General features: G+C 52.9%; 1 protein-coding gene across 5 annotated transcripts in view; it reads right to left on the bottom strand.

The window, feature by feature from the left end:
• IL4R (interleukin 4 receptor) overlaps positions 1-12677 on the bottom strand; it is a 40150-nt gene that overhangs the window by 14712 nt on the left and 12761 nt on the right. For 2 of the 5 annotated variants that reach the window (XM_039257528.1, XM_039257531.1), the window contains exons 2-5: positions 4846-4933; positions 3728-3866; positions 1731-1882; positions 524-675 (exon numbers count right to left, since the gene is read on the bottom strand). In XM_039257528.1, coding sequence (XP_039113459.1) covers positions 524-675; positions 1731-1882; positions 3728-3866; positions 4846-4915 — 513 coding nt within the window. In that variant the 5' untranslated portion in view covers positions 4916-4933. Of the gene's footprint in view, positions 1-523; positions 676-1730; positions 1883-2393; positions 2539-3727; positions 3867-4845; positions 4937-12677 lie in introns of those variants that run through there. The other 3 variants (XM_039257529.1, XM_039257532.1, XM_039257533.1) reach the window with 3 other exon arrangements.

The raw sequence follows: 12677 nt of genomic DNA, 5'->3' as shown, positions 1-12677 counted from the left end.
GGGTGGCAGGAAATGATCGCCAGTCCCACCTGAAACTAAACTAGAAGGCGGCCGAGCCAACCCGTGTGTAGGCCCCCACCAGCATTTCTTTGATAGCTTGCTGTCCATCCACTCTCCCTTTTAAAAACTGTCAATACGTCATTTAAAAAGGAAACGTACAACCACTGCTGTGATTGGAAAGCAAGTATCAGCCGCTGTCGGCAGCCTATAGAAGTAAATGCTCTGAGCACTGAGCGACAGCATAAAATTACGATGTACTGGGGAGCCAGGCGCGCAGGGGGTCGGGGTGCACCATGGAGGGGTGGGGGTCCTGGGGAGGCGGGGCGCACCACGGAGGGGTGGGGGTCCGGGGGAGGCGGGGCGCATCATGGAGGAATGGAGGGATGGGGGGCGAGGTGCACCATGGAGAGGTGGGGGGACCGGGGGAGGAGCGCGCGGAGGGCACAGAGCCCGGGCGGAAGTCGAGCTCCAGGGGCCTGAGTCCCAAGAGGTGGCAGAGAAACCCCCAAGCGCACACACTCACATCCGTGGGGTCGTTCTCGTTCGAAATGTTGACCATGTAGGTGAGCTCGGAGTGCAGGTGATTATCAGGCGGGTACGGGTTACTCCACATCAGCAGCCATGTGTGGGAGGCGTTGGGGTGCACTGTGAGGTTTCCGGGGGCCCTGGGTTTCACTGTGGAGAAGCAGTGGCTGGTGAGGTGCTTGGCCGGGACAGTGGTCCACAGGACCCGGGCCATTGAGATGGTTTTACTCATGTACACCTCCGTGGCACACTGATGGGAAACTGTGTGGATGTGGTCCTAACAGAGAACGACCATCAGGATACGGATTACGATGTCGTTAAAACTCTGCTTCGCACGAGCGGGGATTAACGGACTTTTATGGTGACCCAAAATTTGGCCTTTTCACTTTGGTTTCATCACACTTTGGGCCACATCTATGTGCTGTGTTATTACGCAGCATTTTTGATTTGTGTGTTTTAAAACTTAGTCTCCTTTGAAGCAATCCTATCCAGGAGAGCATAGGTATATAAAGCCGGCACACATATGCAAAAATGATTTTAATTCATGGGTTCGTTCTTGAGTATATTTAAACAACCCTCCCCAAGCTGCGAGCTGCACGGTACCTGCAAGAATATTCCTCTGCGGCTCTGTGGCTGTGACCTCAGGCAGGTTACGTGGCTTCTCTGTATTATAGTCAATTGTAACATGGGGATAGCTCTCTTCTGGAAAAGGAGGCTCAGAGCGGTACTGTGACTTGCCCAAGGTCACACAGCAATAAAGTGTGTCAAACTCCTAGAATCGTGGTGAATTGCTGCGGGAACTCTGGCTACCAGGATGAAGTCGGCCTTCCATGGACCAGACTGTCCGAAGCGGCAGCGGCTGACCAGTCCATGGAGGGCGGAAGGCCAGTTCCCAGCTCAGTGTGTGATCTGCAGGAAGCGTGCCTTCTATCAAGCACGCCTCACCTCAATACCCCAGTCTGGGCACTTAAATTCAGGTGGCTGAAGGGGACCTGATGTACTAGGGAGCCCAGCCCCATTTTGAAGATGGGAAGCTGGAACCCAGAAAGGGGCAAAAATCTCACCAAGTCCAGGGACACACAGAAGACTGCTTGCACCTGGCTCCCTTGAACGGAACCCGCCTCCCCTGCCCCAGAGCCCAACCAGGGTTCAGGACCGGTCTCCCCCTCCTCCCCCAACCCTGGCTCCACCCCTGCCCCACTCACCATGCCGGTTGGGCCTGAAGGAGCCACTCCACAGCATCTGCGTCCCAGCCGACAGGCGCAGCTGGTACACATCCGCATCGACCAGGTCCTCTGTGAGCATGCTGCACGTGCACGCCGTGCCTTCTCCGTCCTCAGGGACACATGTGCGGTTTCTGCAGACATGGGCATTGCGTTAGCTTGTCACAGTGAGGCTGGCTGTGACCCACGGGTGTCCCTGGAACGTGCCTCAAGGAACACATGTGCTCCTGGCCTCCTGAGCGCCCTACCTTAAATACCAGACCTGGGGACCGGGGTGTGGGGAGCAAAACACACTACCACTGCTGTCCTTGCTGGCCACAAAGGGAAGGAACAAAAGCACTAAAGAATTTCGTGTGTGTGTGTGTGTGTGTGTGTGTGTGTGTCCCGGCAGTACCTTGAGGTGGCAGGGTTTACCCCAGTGTGCGGCTGGACCGTGGCAAGCCTTGGCATGCTGCCCCATGTCTCATGGCCCAGGGGAGGGGGCAGCAAACATTTCATGCAAAGGTCCAGATAGTAAATATCTGGGGCTTTGGGGGCCATAGTATGTGTGTCCCAATATTCATCTCTGCTGTCGTAGCACCGAAGCAGCCATGGGTAATACGTGAACGAATGGGCGTGGCTGTGTGCCAATAAAACTTTATTTACAAAAGCAGGTGGTGGGCCAGATGCGGGCCTCGGGTGATAGTCTGCAGATCCCTCGTCCAGGCCAGTATACCACATTTAGAAGCACAGCCCAAGGGGTGCCTGAGTGGCTCAGTCGGTGAAGCATCTGACTTTGGCTCAGGTCATAATCTCACGGTCTGTGAGTTTGAGCCCCGTGTCGGGCTCTGTGATCACAGCACAGAGCCTGGAGCCTGCTTCGGATTCTGTGTCTCCCTCTCTCAAAAATAAATAAATATTTAAAAAAAATTTTTTTCTAAAAAGCAGCGTAGCCCATCTACCTTAGGATGAAGATGTCTGTCAGCGAAGCCTATATTCTGGGGTGCAGCATACCCCAATGTGCCCCCATGACTGCGTGCCTTGTGTACCCAATCACACCCTCGGCTCCACCTGTAAGAGTAGCCCATGTGCCACGGATTATCCCAGTGGCCCACCCGGAAGAGAGCACCGCAGGCTCCACGGTCCACCAAACAGCACAGTGAGCTCCACTGCTGATGTGCCCAAACAGCAGTCTGGCGAGTGGAGCTCAAAGTGTGGTCTGGAGGGGTCACTAGGTCGAACCATCTTCATAATATCAAGAGGCTACTTGCCATTTTCCACACAAGCATAAGGTGGAGTTTTCTAGATGTGACACGATATGTGGTCACTGCTCCGATGGCTTAGTCGGTGAAGCACCTGACTTTGGCTCAGTCATGAGACTGAGAGAGGGAGACACAGAATCTGAAGCAGGCTCCAGCACCTGTGTGCTGCTGAGGTCTAACATCTCTGTTGTCATTGCTGATAGGGGACATACCAACATCACAGGCCACCTAGACAAAAGCTTTTGTCTAGTTTTTAAGCAGACAAACAAACCGCAGGACTCCAAAGTTTGAGAACCACCGGTCGAGTCCGATATTCCACCCACAGCCACGTGCCACATGCCTCAGTGACAGTGTGCTCAGAGCAGTGTGACCCACCCACTGAGCCCCAGGGCACCTCACTCTTTTTTAATGTTTATCCATTTTTGAGAGAGAGAGAGACAGAGCATGAGCAGGGGAGGGGCAGAGACAGAGGGAGATACAGAATCTGAAACAGGCTCCAGGCTCTAGGCTGTCAGTACAGAGCCCCATGCGGGGCTCGAACTGACGAACCACAAGATTACGACTTGAGCTGAAGCTGGATGCTTAACTGGCTGAGCCACGCAGGCACCCCAGAGCGCCTCACTCCTAACACGCTCAGTAAGCTGCAGGGAGGCCCCAGGCACTGCCTGGACCAGGCGAACTCCTGGGGCGAACGCCCTGGCCGCAGCCCCCCACGGCCAGCTCCCCCTCGTGGTTTACTCGGACCCCGTGAAGTCCAGATGGTAGTTCAGGCGGAGCTCGGCGCTGCAGTTGGTGGGACTGTCCATCTTCCACCGACAGACGGAGGTGCTGATGTAGTCGGAGAAGCAGCTGGGCGCATGCAGGACCTTGACGCTCCCTGGGGAGACACAGGGGTGCTCTGAGCAGCCAGAGCTGACAGCGAGGGGGACGCACAGCAGGGCGACGCGCCAGAAACCAGTCCAAGCGGGACCGAGGGGCCAAGGCCACACGGGAAACCACAGTCCCAGGCACGGTTGTATGCCTGTCTCTGCGGAGCTGGGTGAGGGCAGGGGCTCTGCAGTGTCCCGGCTGGCCTGGGGGGGGGTTCCTGATGTCAAAGAATACCCCCCACGGCAGGCCCACCTCGTCTCACGACAACTCCACTACTTGCCCTCGGTCAAGTTCAAGGGCATTTCTAGTCTATTCCATCACCACAGGCATCCGCCCCAGAGCGGTGTGAGCAGAAGGGGCCACTCGCTCACTCGCTGACCCCACCCATTGAGCACCCCTCAACTCAGGCGGCACTTGTCACTCAGGTGTCCTTGTCCTCTGGCTGCCGGGTGCGTTCAGCCCATGTTAAGGGCAGGATGAGACGCTGGGGTATTCCTTCCAGCTGGTCAGTGGCAGGGCCGGGGTGTGACCCGGCAGAGTGTGTACTGGGTTTGCCAAATCATTCGAGAGCCCAACAAGAGACAGACAGGTGCCTTTCTCGCTCTGATGCCCGGCATCCAAGCGGATACCGGTTTGTACACGTTCGCTGGAAAGGACTTACTGTGTCAGGCAGAGTCTTAGATAGCTAATAAGTATTCTCAAACTCACCTCGTGTCCGAAACTACAGTTGGACCCCTCCTCCCCCAAACACATGCCCCCAACTCTGTCCTGTGCTGTGTTTCTGCATCACTTTCTAACACTCTTTACAACTGACTTATAATTAGGACCCTCTGTCATTGGCTGTCCCTTCCCGCTACAACGTAAGCTCCTCAAGGCCCAGAATCTGTGTTTCGTTCACTGATTCTCCTGGGAGCCTGGCGTCTAAACAGTCAATGAACGTTTGCCGAATGAATGAGTGCATGAATGAATGAGAGGCAGTGACTTACCAGAGCCCGCCGCCCACACCAGGATCAGGCAGCTCACAGGGAACGTGAGCCCAGAGCAAAGCCGCCCCATTGGGAGATCCTAAGATACCTGCTGAGAGGAAGCAAGCCAGGTTAGTGCCAGGAATGAGCTGTCTGTGTCACCAGAGCTCACCCTATCCTTATCATCATAAATACAACCCAGATGCGCAAAGCCCAGAACGTTTGTCCCAAGAGGCACTTCTTGAAAAAAAATCCTTATGACCTGTTAAGTGTAAGCAACCCCTTGGACTTATGGAAGTCCATAAGGCACATTTGTGTGTAAAGACTCTGATAAGCCCTGCAGCAGAGAAAGTTCTTTTTCTTCATTTTACCCAACACTTGCCTAATTTATTTCCCTACTCAACCTTCCTTTGTATGTGCCTGTATGCTAAAACTCCAATTAAACCCTAAGAGATTTACAACTCCTTGATATATACTTTAGATGTTAATCTGCTTAGCCTTACAGGACTGGTTAAATAAATGGTAGAGCCATGCGATGCAGTATTAGGTGGAGATTAAAAAGGATACTGTTGAATGTTTGACTTACACCAATGACCCCAATTCTCTGCAGCCCACCTGGATCCGCATAACCTTGCAGTGCCCCCCCCCCCCCCCCCCCCCCCCCCGCCTCCGGGCAGGGCATTCTCCCCTGGCTGGGCTCAACCACGTAAGTAGCTTTGGGCAGCAGAAAGGAGCCAAAGGGACGCACTGCACATGCCTGCTTTTGCGCAACCACTCTCTTAGGAACGCACGTGCCAGCTCGCTGGAAGGCGCGGACATGCACACAGCAGTCAGTCAGGAAGCAGGCAGCCACCCCCAGCCATGTGAGCGAGCTCGCGCAAGATCAGCAGATGGGAACAACTGTGTAAGCGACCCCAGGCTGACCACAGTGCGCAGGAGACCCAGCGAGGTCGGCCAGGCCCGAGTCAGCTGACTCTCCCGGACCTGAGCTAAGTAAGCATCTCCTGCTCCTGGGGTTTTGTGCTTTACGGCCACCCCCCTCCAGGGTTCCCCACCACCCAGACTCTGAACCCCACAGATCACCTCTGGGTTTTTTGCTCCATATAAATGGGGTAGTGCACCGCCCCTAATGTGTTAAATGCATCCCATAATACACAGCTGGGGAATAAAAGTCAGAAAGTAGACATCCAAAAAGAAAACACAATTCAAATCCCAAGGTCATGTACACATTCATATCAACGCTTCCAGATATGTATCCATACAGACAGGGTGATAAATATGGATTTTATGTACCCAAATAGCATTCCTCTAAAATGTTAAGACTTAAATTTTAAACTCAACATACCATTAACTATCATTCCGTACCACTATAGATTCACAGCATCAAATCGGCACTGTCCCGCCGTGTGTCACTGGATTTTAGCCTTTATTACTTTCGTTGCTCTGTTATTACACACAGCGTGGCATAGAAGCCTGCCCATGGAGAGCCATTGCCACGCATTTCCTGATCCTTGCCTGAAGCTTTTTTTTTTTTAAGATATGATATTGACTCTTTTTTTCTCATGACAAAAGCCACACGTGATCACTGCAGACAATTCAGGAAAGAGAGACATGCCAATGTACAAAACGAATGGCTGTGGGGGGTGCCTGGGTGGCTCTGTCAGTTAAGCGACTAGCTCTCAATGTCAGCTTGGGTCCTGGTCTCTGGGTTTGTGGGATGGAGCCCCAGGTCGGGCTCTGTGCTGACAGCACGGAACCTGCTTGGGATTCTCTGTCTCCTTCCCTCTCTGCCCCTCCCCTGCTCACATGTGCGTGTACTTATCTCTCTCTCAAAAATAAATAAACAAACTTAAAACAAAAAAGAATGGCTGTCATTCCATCACCTGGAAAAACATCCATTTCTAGTCTTTTCTACGCATACGTAGTTTGAGAGAAGGGGCTGGCACAATGTCTTCGGTCGTGGAGCGTGTTTATATCCCCGCTCCGCCTCCTCTCCCCGCAATGGCTGGCCAGGTAGCGCACTTCCTGAAGTTCCAACACCTGCCTATCACTCACTCGCCATAAACGTTGAGCAAAGCACCTAACCCCTCCGTGCCTCAGTTTCCTGCCCCGTAAAGGGGAGCTAATAACGGCCCCTACCTGACCAGGGTGAGCTAACACACACAGGGTCCTCAAATAGTGACCCGAGCACAGTCACGGCCCAAGGAGTCACCGGTCACTTTCGTTAAGGACAACTGCTCAGATGTGGAATCCCACGGGTCAAGGAGCGTGTGCGCCTGCCCACGACACTCCCAGCACAGGACGCCTTCTACATGAGGGCAGGTTCCCGCCAATGCTGACAGCATCGGCCCCCCTGTCCCCACGGGGGTCTCTATCTCGGGGCCATGTTCAGGAAGGCTCCCTCCGGCTGCTCGGTGGCTCTGTGCTGAGTAAGGCAGTTCCCCTACCGTGCATGGCGCTGGCTTCTGTACGTGCAGTGTGGAAATGAGACGGAGCCGGACCTCACAGGGGTGGTGCAAAATGGAAGCGAGCTTAAAGCACTCGGCACAGTGTCTGGAGCACAGGGAGGGCTTTGTGTCCCTGCAGGGCCTCCCCCGCCAGGCCCCCCTCCCTCTCCACCCGGCCCCAGCACCTTTGCACGGCACTCCTGCCACCTGCCACATCTTCACTTCTTGCCGCACCTCAATCACACCAAGCCCATTCCCACCTCGTACCTTTCCTCTCACTGTCCTCTTCATTCGTCTCCCCTCTCAGTCTCTCTCTGTGTTATTCATTTTGGGTGTTCATTTGTTCATAATGAACACATCGCTCCTTAAAGCCCCAGTGGGTATCCCAGAGAGCAAGGTCATTCACTTCCCACAGCCACGGTGCAGCCGTCAAAGTCAGGAAATCAACACTGACGCATGATGGCCATCGGGTCCACCCGCAGACCCGATTTCCGTCTTGCTCACTGCCTCCACAGCGCCTTCTAACAAGTCCAGGGTCCAGTCTCGGGTTGTGCATTACATCTGAGGATCGCATCCCCGTGCCCAGATCTTGGCTTCTGGTACTGACTGACCACAGGAGCAGTGCAGGTACGTGATAAGCTGGGAACCCTTATGTCAGAAAGGAAGGACATGCTGCAAGAATCATGGGCACCCGTCAAAAAAAAAAAAAGACACAGGAGGGGCGCCTGGGTGGCTCAGTCAGTTAAGCGTCTGGCTTTGGCTCAGGTCATGATCTCACAGTCCGTGACTTCAAGCCTCGTGTCGGGCTCTGTGGTGACAGCTAGCTCAGAGACTGGAGCCTGCTTCAGATTCTGTGTCTCCCTCTCTCTCTGTCCCTTCCCAACTAGCGCTCTGTGTCTCTCTCAAAAATAAAATACAAACACTAAAGAAAAAAAAAAAAAAAAGACACAGGAGCCAGCTAAACAGTGTCCTGGCCCAAATGGGGACAACTGAAGCATCCCAGTAAATGTACACTAACCAATGGTAGTCCTTGGGGTTCAAAAGAGTGCAGGAGTCTGTCCTGATTTAGATCAATAAGTGGGGCAGAAAGGGTAGCTGTATTTCAACCGGGGCGGCCTCGAGGTACCTCCCCACAAAACTCGTACGGTTTATTAATTAATGAATCAAAACACTTATTAACTTGGTAACGTCCTCTGTATCATACACACGTGTATGTAAAACTGTATATGACTTTATATACAGAAACCCGGCGGCAGCACCTTCAACCAAGTGGTCAAAGTTAGCATCACCAGGAACAGGACAGATCAAGGTCCCGAGCTTCCTGAAACTATCCCCTGAGAACACAGCATCGCTTCTCTGCCGTTCCTGCGCCGAGGGCACAAACCACAGGGAAGGGTCGGACAAATGGAACTCGTGGAGGAGAAGTTATGAAGGAACTGGCCGGTGCATTTGAAAAAATGCAGGGGGTCAGCAAACAGCAAGGAGAGTGCAGAAGAGCTGTTCTTCGTCAACTGCCTGTCATCCTGAGAGCCGGCATCTGTTCTGCTCGCTGCCAAGTTCCTAGTGGCCGCGGCCGTGTCTGGCTTATAACACCTGCTCAGTTCATGTTTGTGGAATAAAGTCACTTTGGATGTGATGTGGGGCCTCTAATGGGCTCCGCATGGGGCTGGAAACTCTCCCCAGGGGGACCCTGTATCTGTTCAAAGTCCTAACAGCTTCCCTTCCAGAGTCACACTGAAGAACGGGGGGGGGGGGGGGGGGGGGGGGGGGGGGGGGGGGGAAGGGAAGGGTAGTGGTGGACCCAGGACGCTGGTGTCCTCTCAAAGCCCTGGCGACGCTGCCTCTGACATGTTCACACATGCCCACATGCCCATCTATGGCAGAGATGGCAAGGGTGTCACTTTAGCCATGATGAATACAGGGAAACAGAGAGGGCAAGATTTGCGTACCAGGTCGCACAGCAGCAGGGCTGCGGTGGTTGAGGGAAGCCACCCGTGAGAGGGCAGCCCAAAACTTCGCATCAATGGCCATCCACGTTGCTATCTTTGATCTGTTTCAGGAGGCACATCCCGATGTGTGCATGTGTCTGCATATAACCACACACACACATACACACACACACACACACACACACACACACACACACCCCAGCTGGCTTCATAGGGACACGCGGGGGGCTGCGTTTCAGGGGAAATCACAGCCCCGGCGCAGTGACAGAAGAGCCTCCCTGAACATCACAAGGGATAGAGAGCAAAGATGCAGACAAATAAAAGAATTAAAAAGAACAATCGCCAAGTGCTCGGGCCAAGCACAAAGCAAGAAGTCATTTCACGGTCACACTTCAGCCATGGGATTCTGGACCCACTGAGTTGGCAGAAAAGCCCTGACTCGGCCGCCAACTCCAACAGGGATGCCGAGCACGGTGTGTCCGCCCTCCGCCAGGCTGTAGCCCGGCATCTGCACTGACGCTCAGCTCCAGGTCACGGCTGAGCAGAACTGAGATTGGAAACAGTTTCCTTAGATCGAGCCAAAGATTTGTGTAAACACAACCCCTCTTGTCAAGTACTTACACTGTGCTTGGCACTGAGCTAAGGGCATTAGGAACATTACCTTATTGCATCTGCCTGAGAACCCTGCAAGATGGGCTGTTATTCTCGCTTTCCACCCAAGGGAACTGAGGCCAGGGAGGTCAAATAGCTTGCCCACCCGGTCCCAGAGCCGGCCAGGTCTGTTGCCCTCTGACCCCAACGTTCATTCCAGCATTATCAGTGCCTTCACCTTCTCCAAAGAATACAGAAAGGAGTGAATGAAATGAGCCAGGAAGAGCAGCCCCCGCCCCTCGCTTGTCAATTTCTTTTTTTTTTTATGTTTTTTTTTTAATTTATTTCTAGGAGACAGAGAGAGAGACAGCGTGAGGAGGGGAGGGTCAGAGAGAGAGGGAGTCACAGACTGAAACAGGCTCCAGGCTCTGAGCTGTCAGCACAGAGCCCGACGCGGGGCTCGAACCCACGAACCGCGAGATCATGACCTAAGCGAAAGTTGGACGCTTAACCGACTAAGCCACCCAGGCGCCCCAGTCAATTTCTAACATCAGCTGCCCAAGCAAAGAATCAGAAACAGCAGAAAAGGCTTAGGCCTTTTGTGGTCTGCAAATGCCCCACATGCCAGATGGGAAGCAGCAGCTTAAAAAACAAACAAACAAACAAACACCAAACCAACAGACAAAAAAGCCAGCGAAAGCCACATTAACAAAGATATGAAAGCCAGGACAAAGGAGGGGACAGTGCCCGACCACACCTGTTGGACTGTCCCTGCCGATCTGAAGCTTGTCTAGAGGATGATAACTGACACAGAGATAGCCTGAAAATCCCAGAGGGCCCAGAAAGTTTTTGCCTAAAGTTTCTGTCCCCTACACCCTAGAGGCTCATGATTCACTTAACAAACATACAACATCTACCACGTGCCAAGTTTCCTTGTGAACACTGCACTTTGACTTATTCATTCAATACTCAACACTGTCCTACAAAGTAGGTACTCATTTTCAAATGAGGTAACCAGAGCACAGAAGGGTTAAGTGACCTGTCTGGGGCTGCAGAGCAGTGGCTGAACAGGGACCGTCAGGCTCTGGGGCCTCAGCTCTTAACCAACGATCTCTGTTTGGAAGCCACAGTCTTTAATGTTTTGGAGATTACCGATTCGTCTGAATATCTGATGCAAACTCCAAACCCTCCTTCTAGAAAAGTGCACGCATTCAATTTTGTATTCCGATTTAGCGGTTCGTAGCTGTCCCGCAGCTAAGGGCTCAGGTCAAAGGCCCCTCCTCTAGGCAATGGGCAGTGTTTAAGGGTCTTAGAGTCTTTGAATTAAAGTTTTTAAAAGTTTATTTTTGAGAGAGAGAGGGGGGCAGAGTGCGAGCTGGGGAGAGGCAGAGAGAGAGGGAGACACAGAATCTGAAGCAGGCTCCGGGCTCTGAGCTGTCAGCACAGAGCCCGATGTGGGGCTCGAACTCACAAACTATGAGATTATGACCTGAGTCAAAGTCGGATGCCCAACAAATTGAGCGACCCAAGTGCCCCTTAAGGGTCTTTGAACAGGGTTGTGGCAAGATTTCCCAAAGAGCTAGTCTGGGGCGCAGAGAATGATGGGGCAGGGGCGGGTGGTAAGGAGTTAGCGGCTGACATGAGTCACCTCATCTCTTTGCCACACTGCAGGCAGAATCTTTTTTTTTTTTAAGTTTATTTATTTTCGAGAGAGAAAGAGGGAGAGCGGGTGGGGGAGAGGCAGAGAGAGAGAGAGACAGAGAGAGGGAGAGAATCCCAAGCAGGCTTCACACTGTCAGCGTGGAGCCCCTACACGGGGATCGAACCCATAAACCATGAGATCATGACCTGAGCCGAAGTCAGATGCTTCACCGACTGAGCCCTTGGGCGCTCCTGGCAGAGTCATTTTAAAGTCAGAAACCAGGCCATGAACTGCTTGCTCAAGCCCTTCATTAGCCTCTGGCTCCCAAAGGGTGTCCTCACCCAGGGACAGGGGTGCCCGGGGTTCATGGCCCATCCAACAGGAGCACCTCCGACTCAGCATTAGACCCAAGCCCGAGGGTGTAAACAGCCAACCCAAAAGGGTGTTCCCTGTGCGATTCCATTTATGTAACATTCTTGAAATGACAAAATTACGGAAACGGGGAGCAGATTCACGGTCGGCGGGTAGGAAGGGAGGTCCGTGTGGCTATAAAAGGGCAACACCGGGATCTTCGAATCGTGGCTGCCGTGCTGGAGACAGAGACCTGCACATGGGGCAAAAGTGCGTAGAACTAAACACGCGCACGCACACACGCGCACAAATGGGTACGTAAAACAGGTGCTCAGCGCATCGTATCAATGTCAGTATCCCGGTTAGGCTACTGTAGTTTGCAAGAGGGAAACTGACTCTACTATTTCTTACAACTGCGTGTGTGTCTACAATTACCTTAAAATAAAAAGTGTGAGAAAATGCGAAAACCAAAATCAAAACCAAAACCAAACAAACAAACCCTTAAGCCCCTGGATGATCTAGCCCATGACATGTCTACCATTCCCTCCTACCCCATCCCCATCCCCCACAAGCCTTTGGACCTCACTGGCCTTGACGCCCAGAAACCCCACCTACTGAGAGGTCCCCCATTACTGTTCATCACAGCACCCTGTTAGTGTCTGTCACGTGCTCATCACCACCTCTGTTCATACCACCGAGGTTATACACGTGAATGTTTATTTCATTCCAGAACGTAGATGGCAAAGACCTCATGGCACAAATGTTTTCAACTTCCCCAGATCAAAATGCACCATTAAAAAAAAAAAAAAAGGCAGGATGCCAGGTGGCTCCGTTGGTTGACTCTTGATTTCAGCTCAGGTCCTGATCCCAGGA

Source organism: Hyaena hyaena, unplaced genomic scaffold (genome assembly GCF_003009895.1).
Source record: "Hyaena hyaena isolate Hyena2069 unplaced genomic scaffold, ASM300989v1 scaffold_624, whole genome shotgun sequence".
Lineage (NCBI taxonomy): Eukaryota > Metazoa > Chordata > Mammalia > Carnivora > Hyaenidae > Hyaena > Hyaena hyaena.
This window is presented reverse-complemented; position numbering and strand designations above follow the sequence as displayed.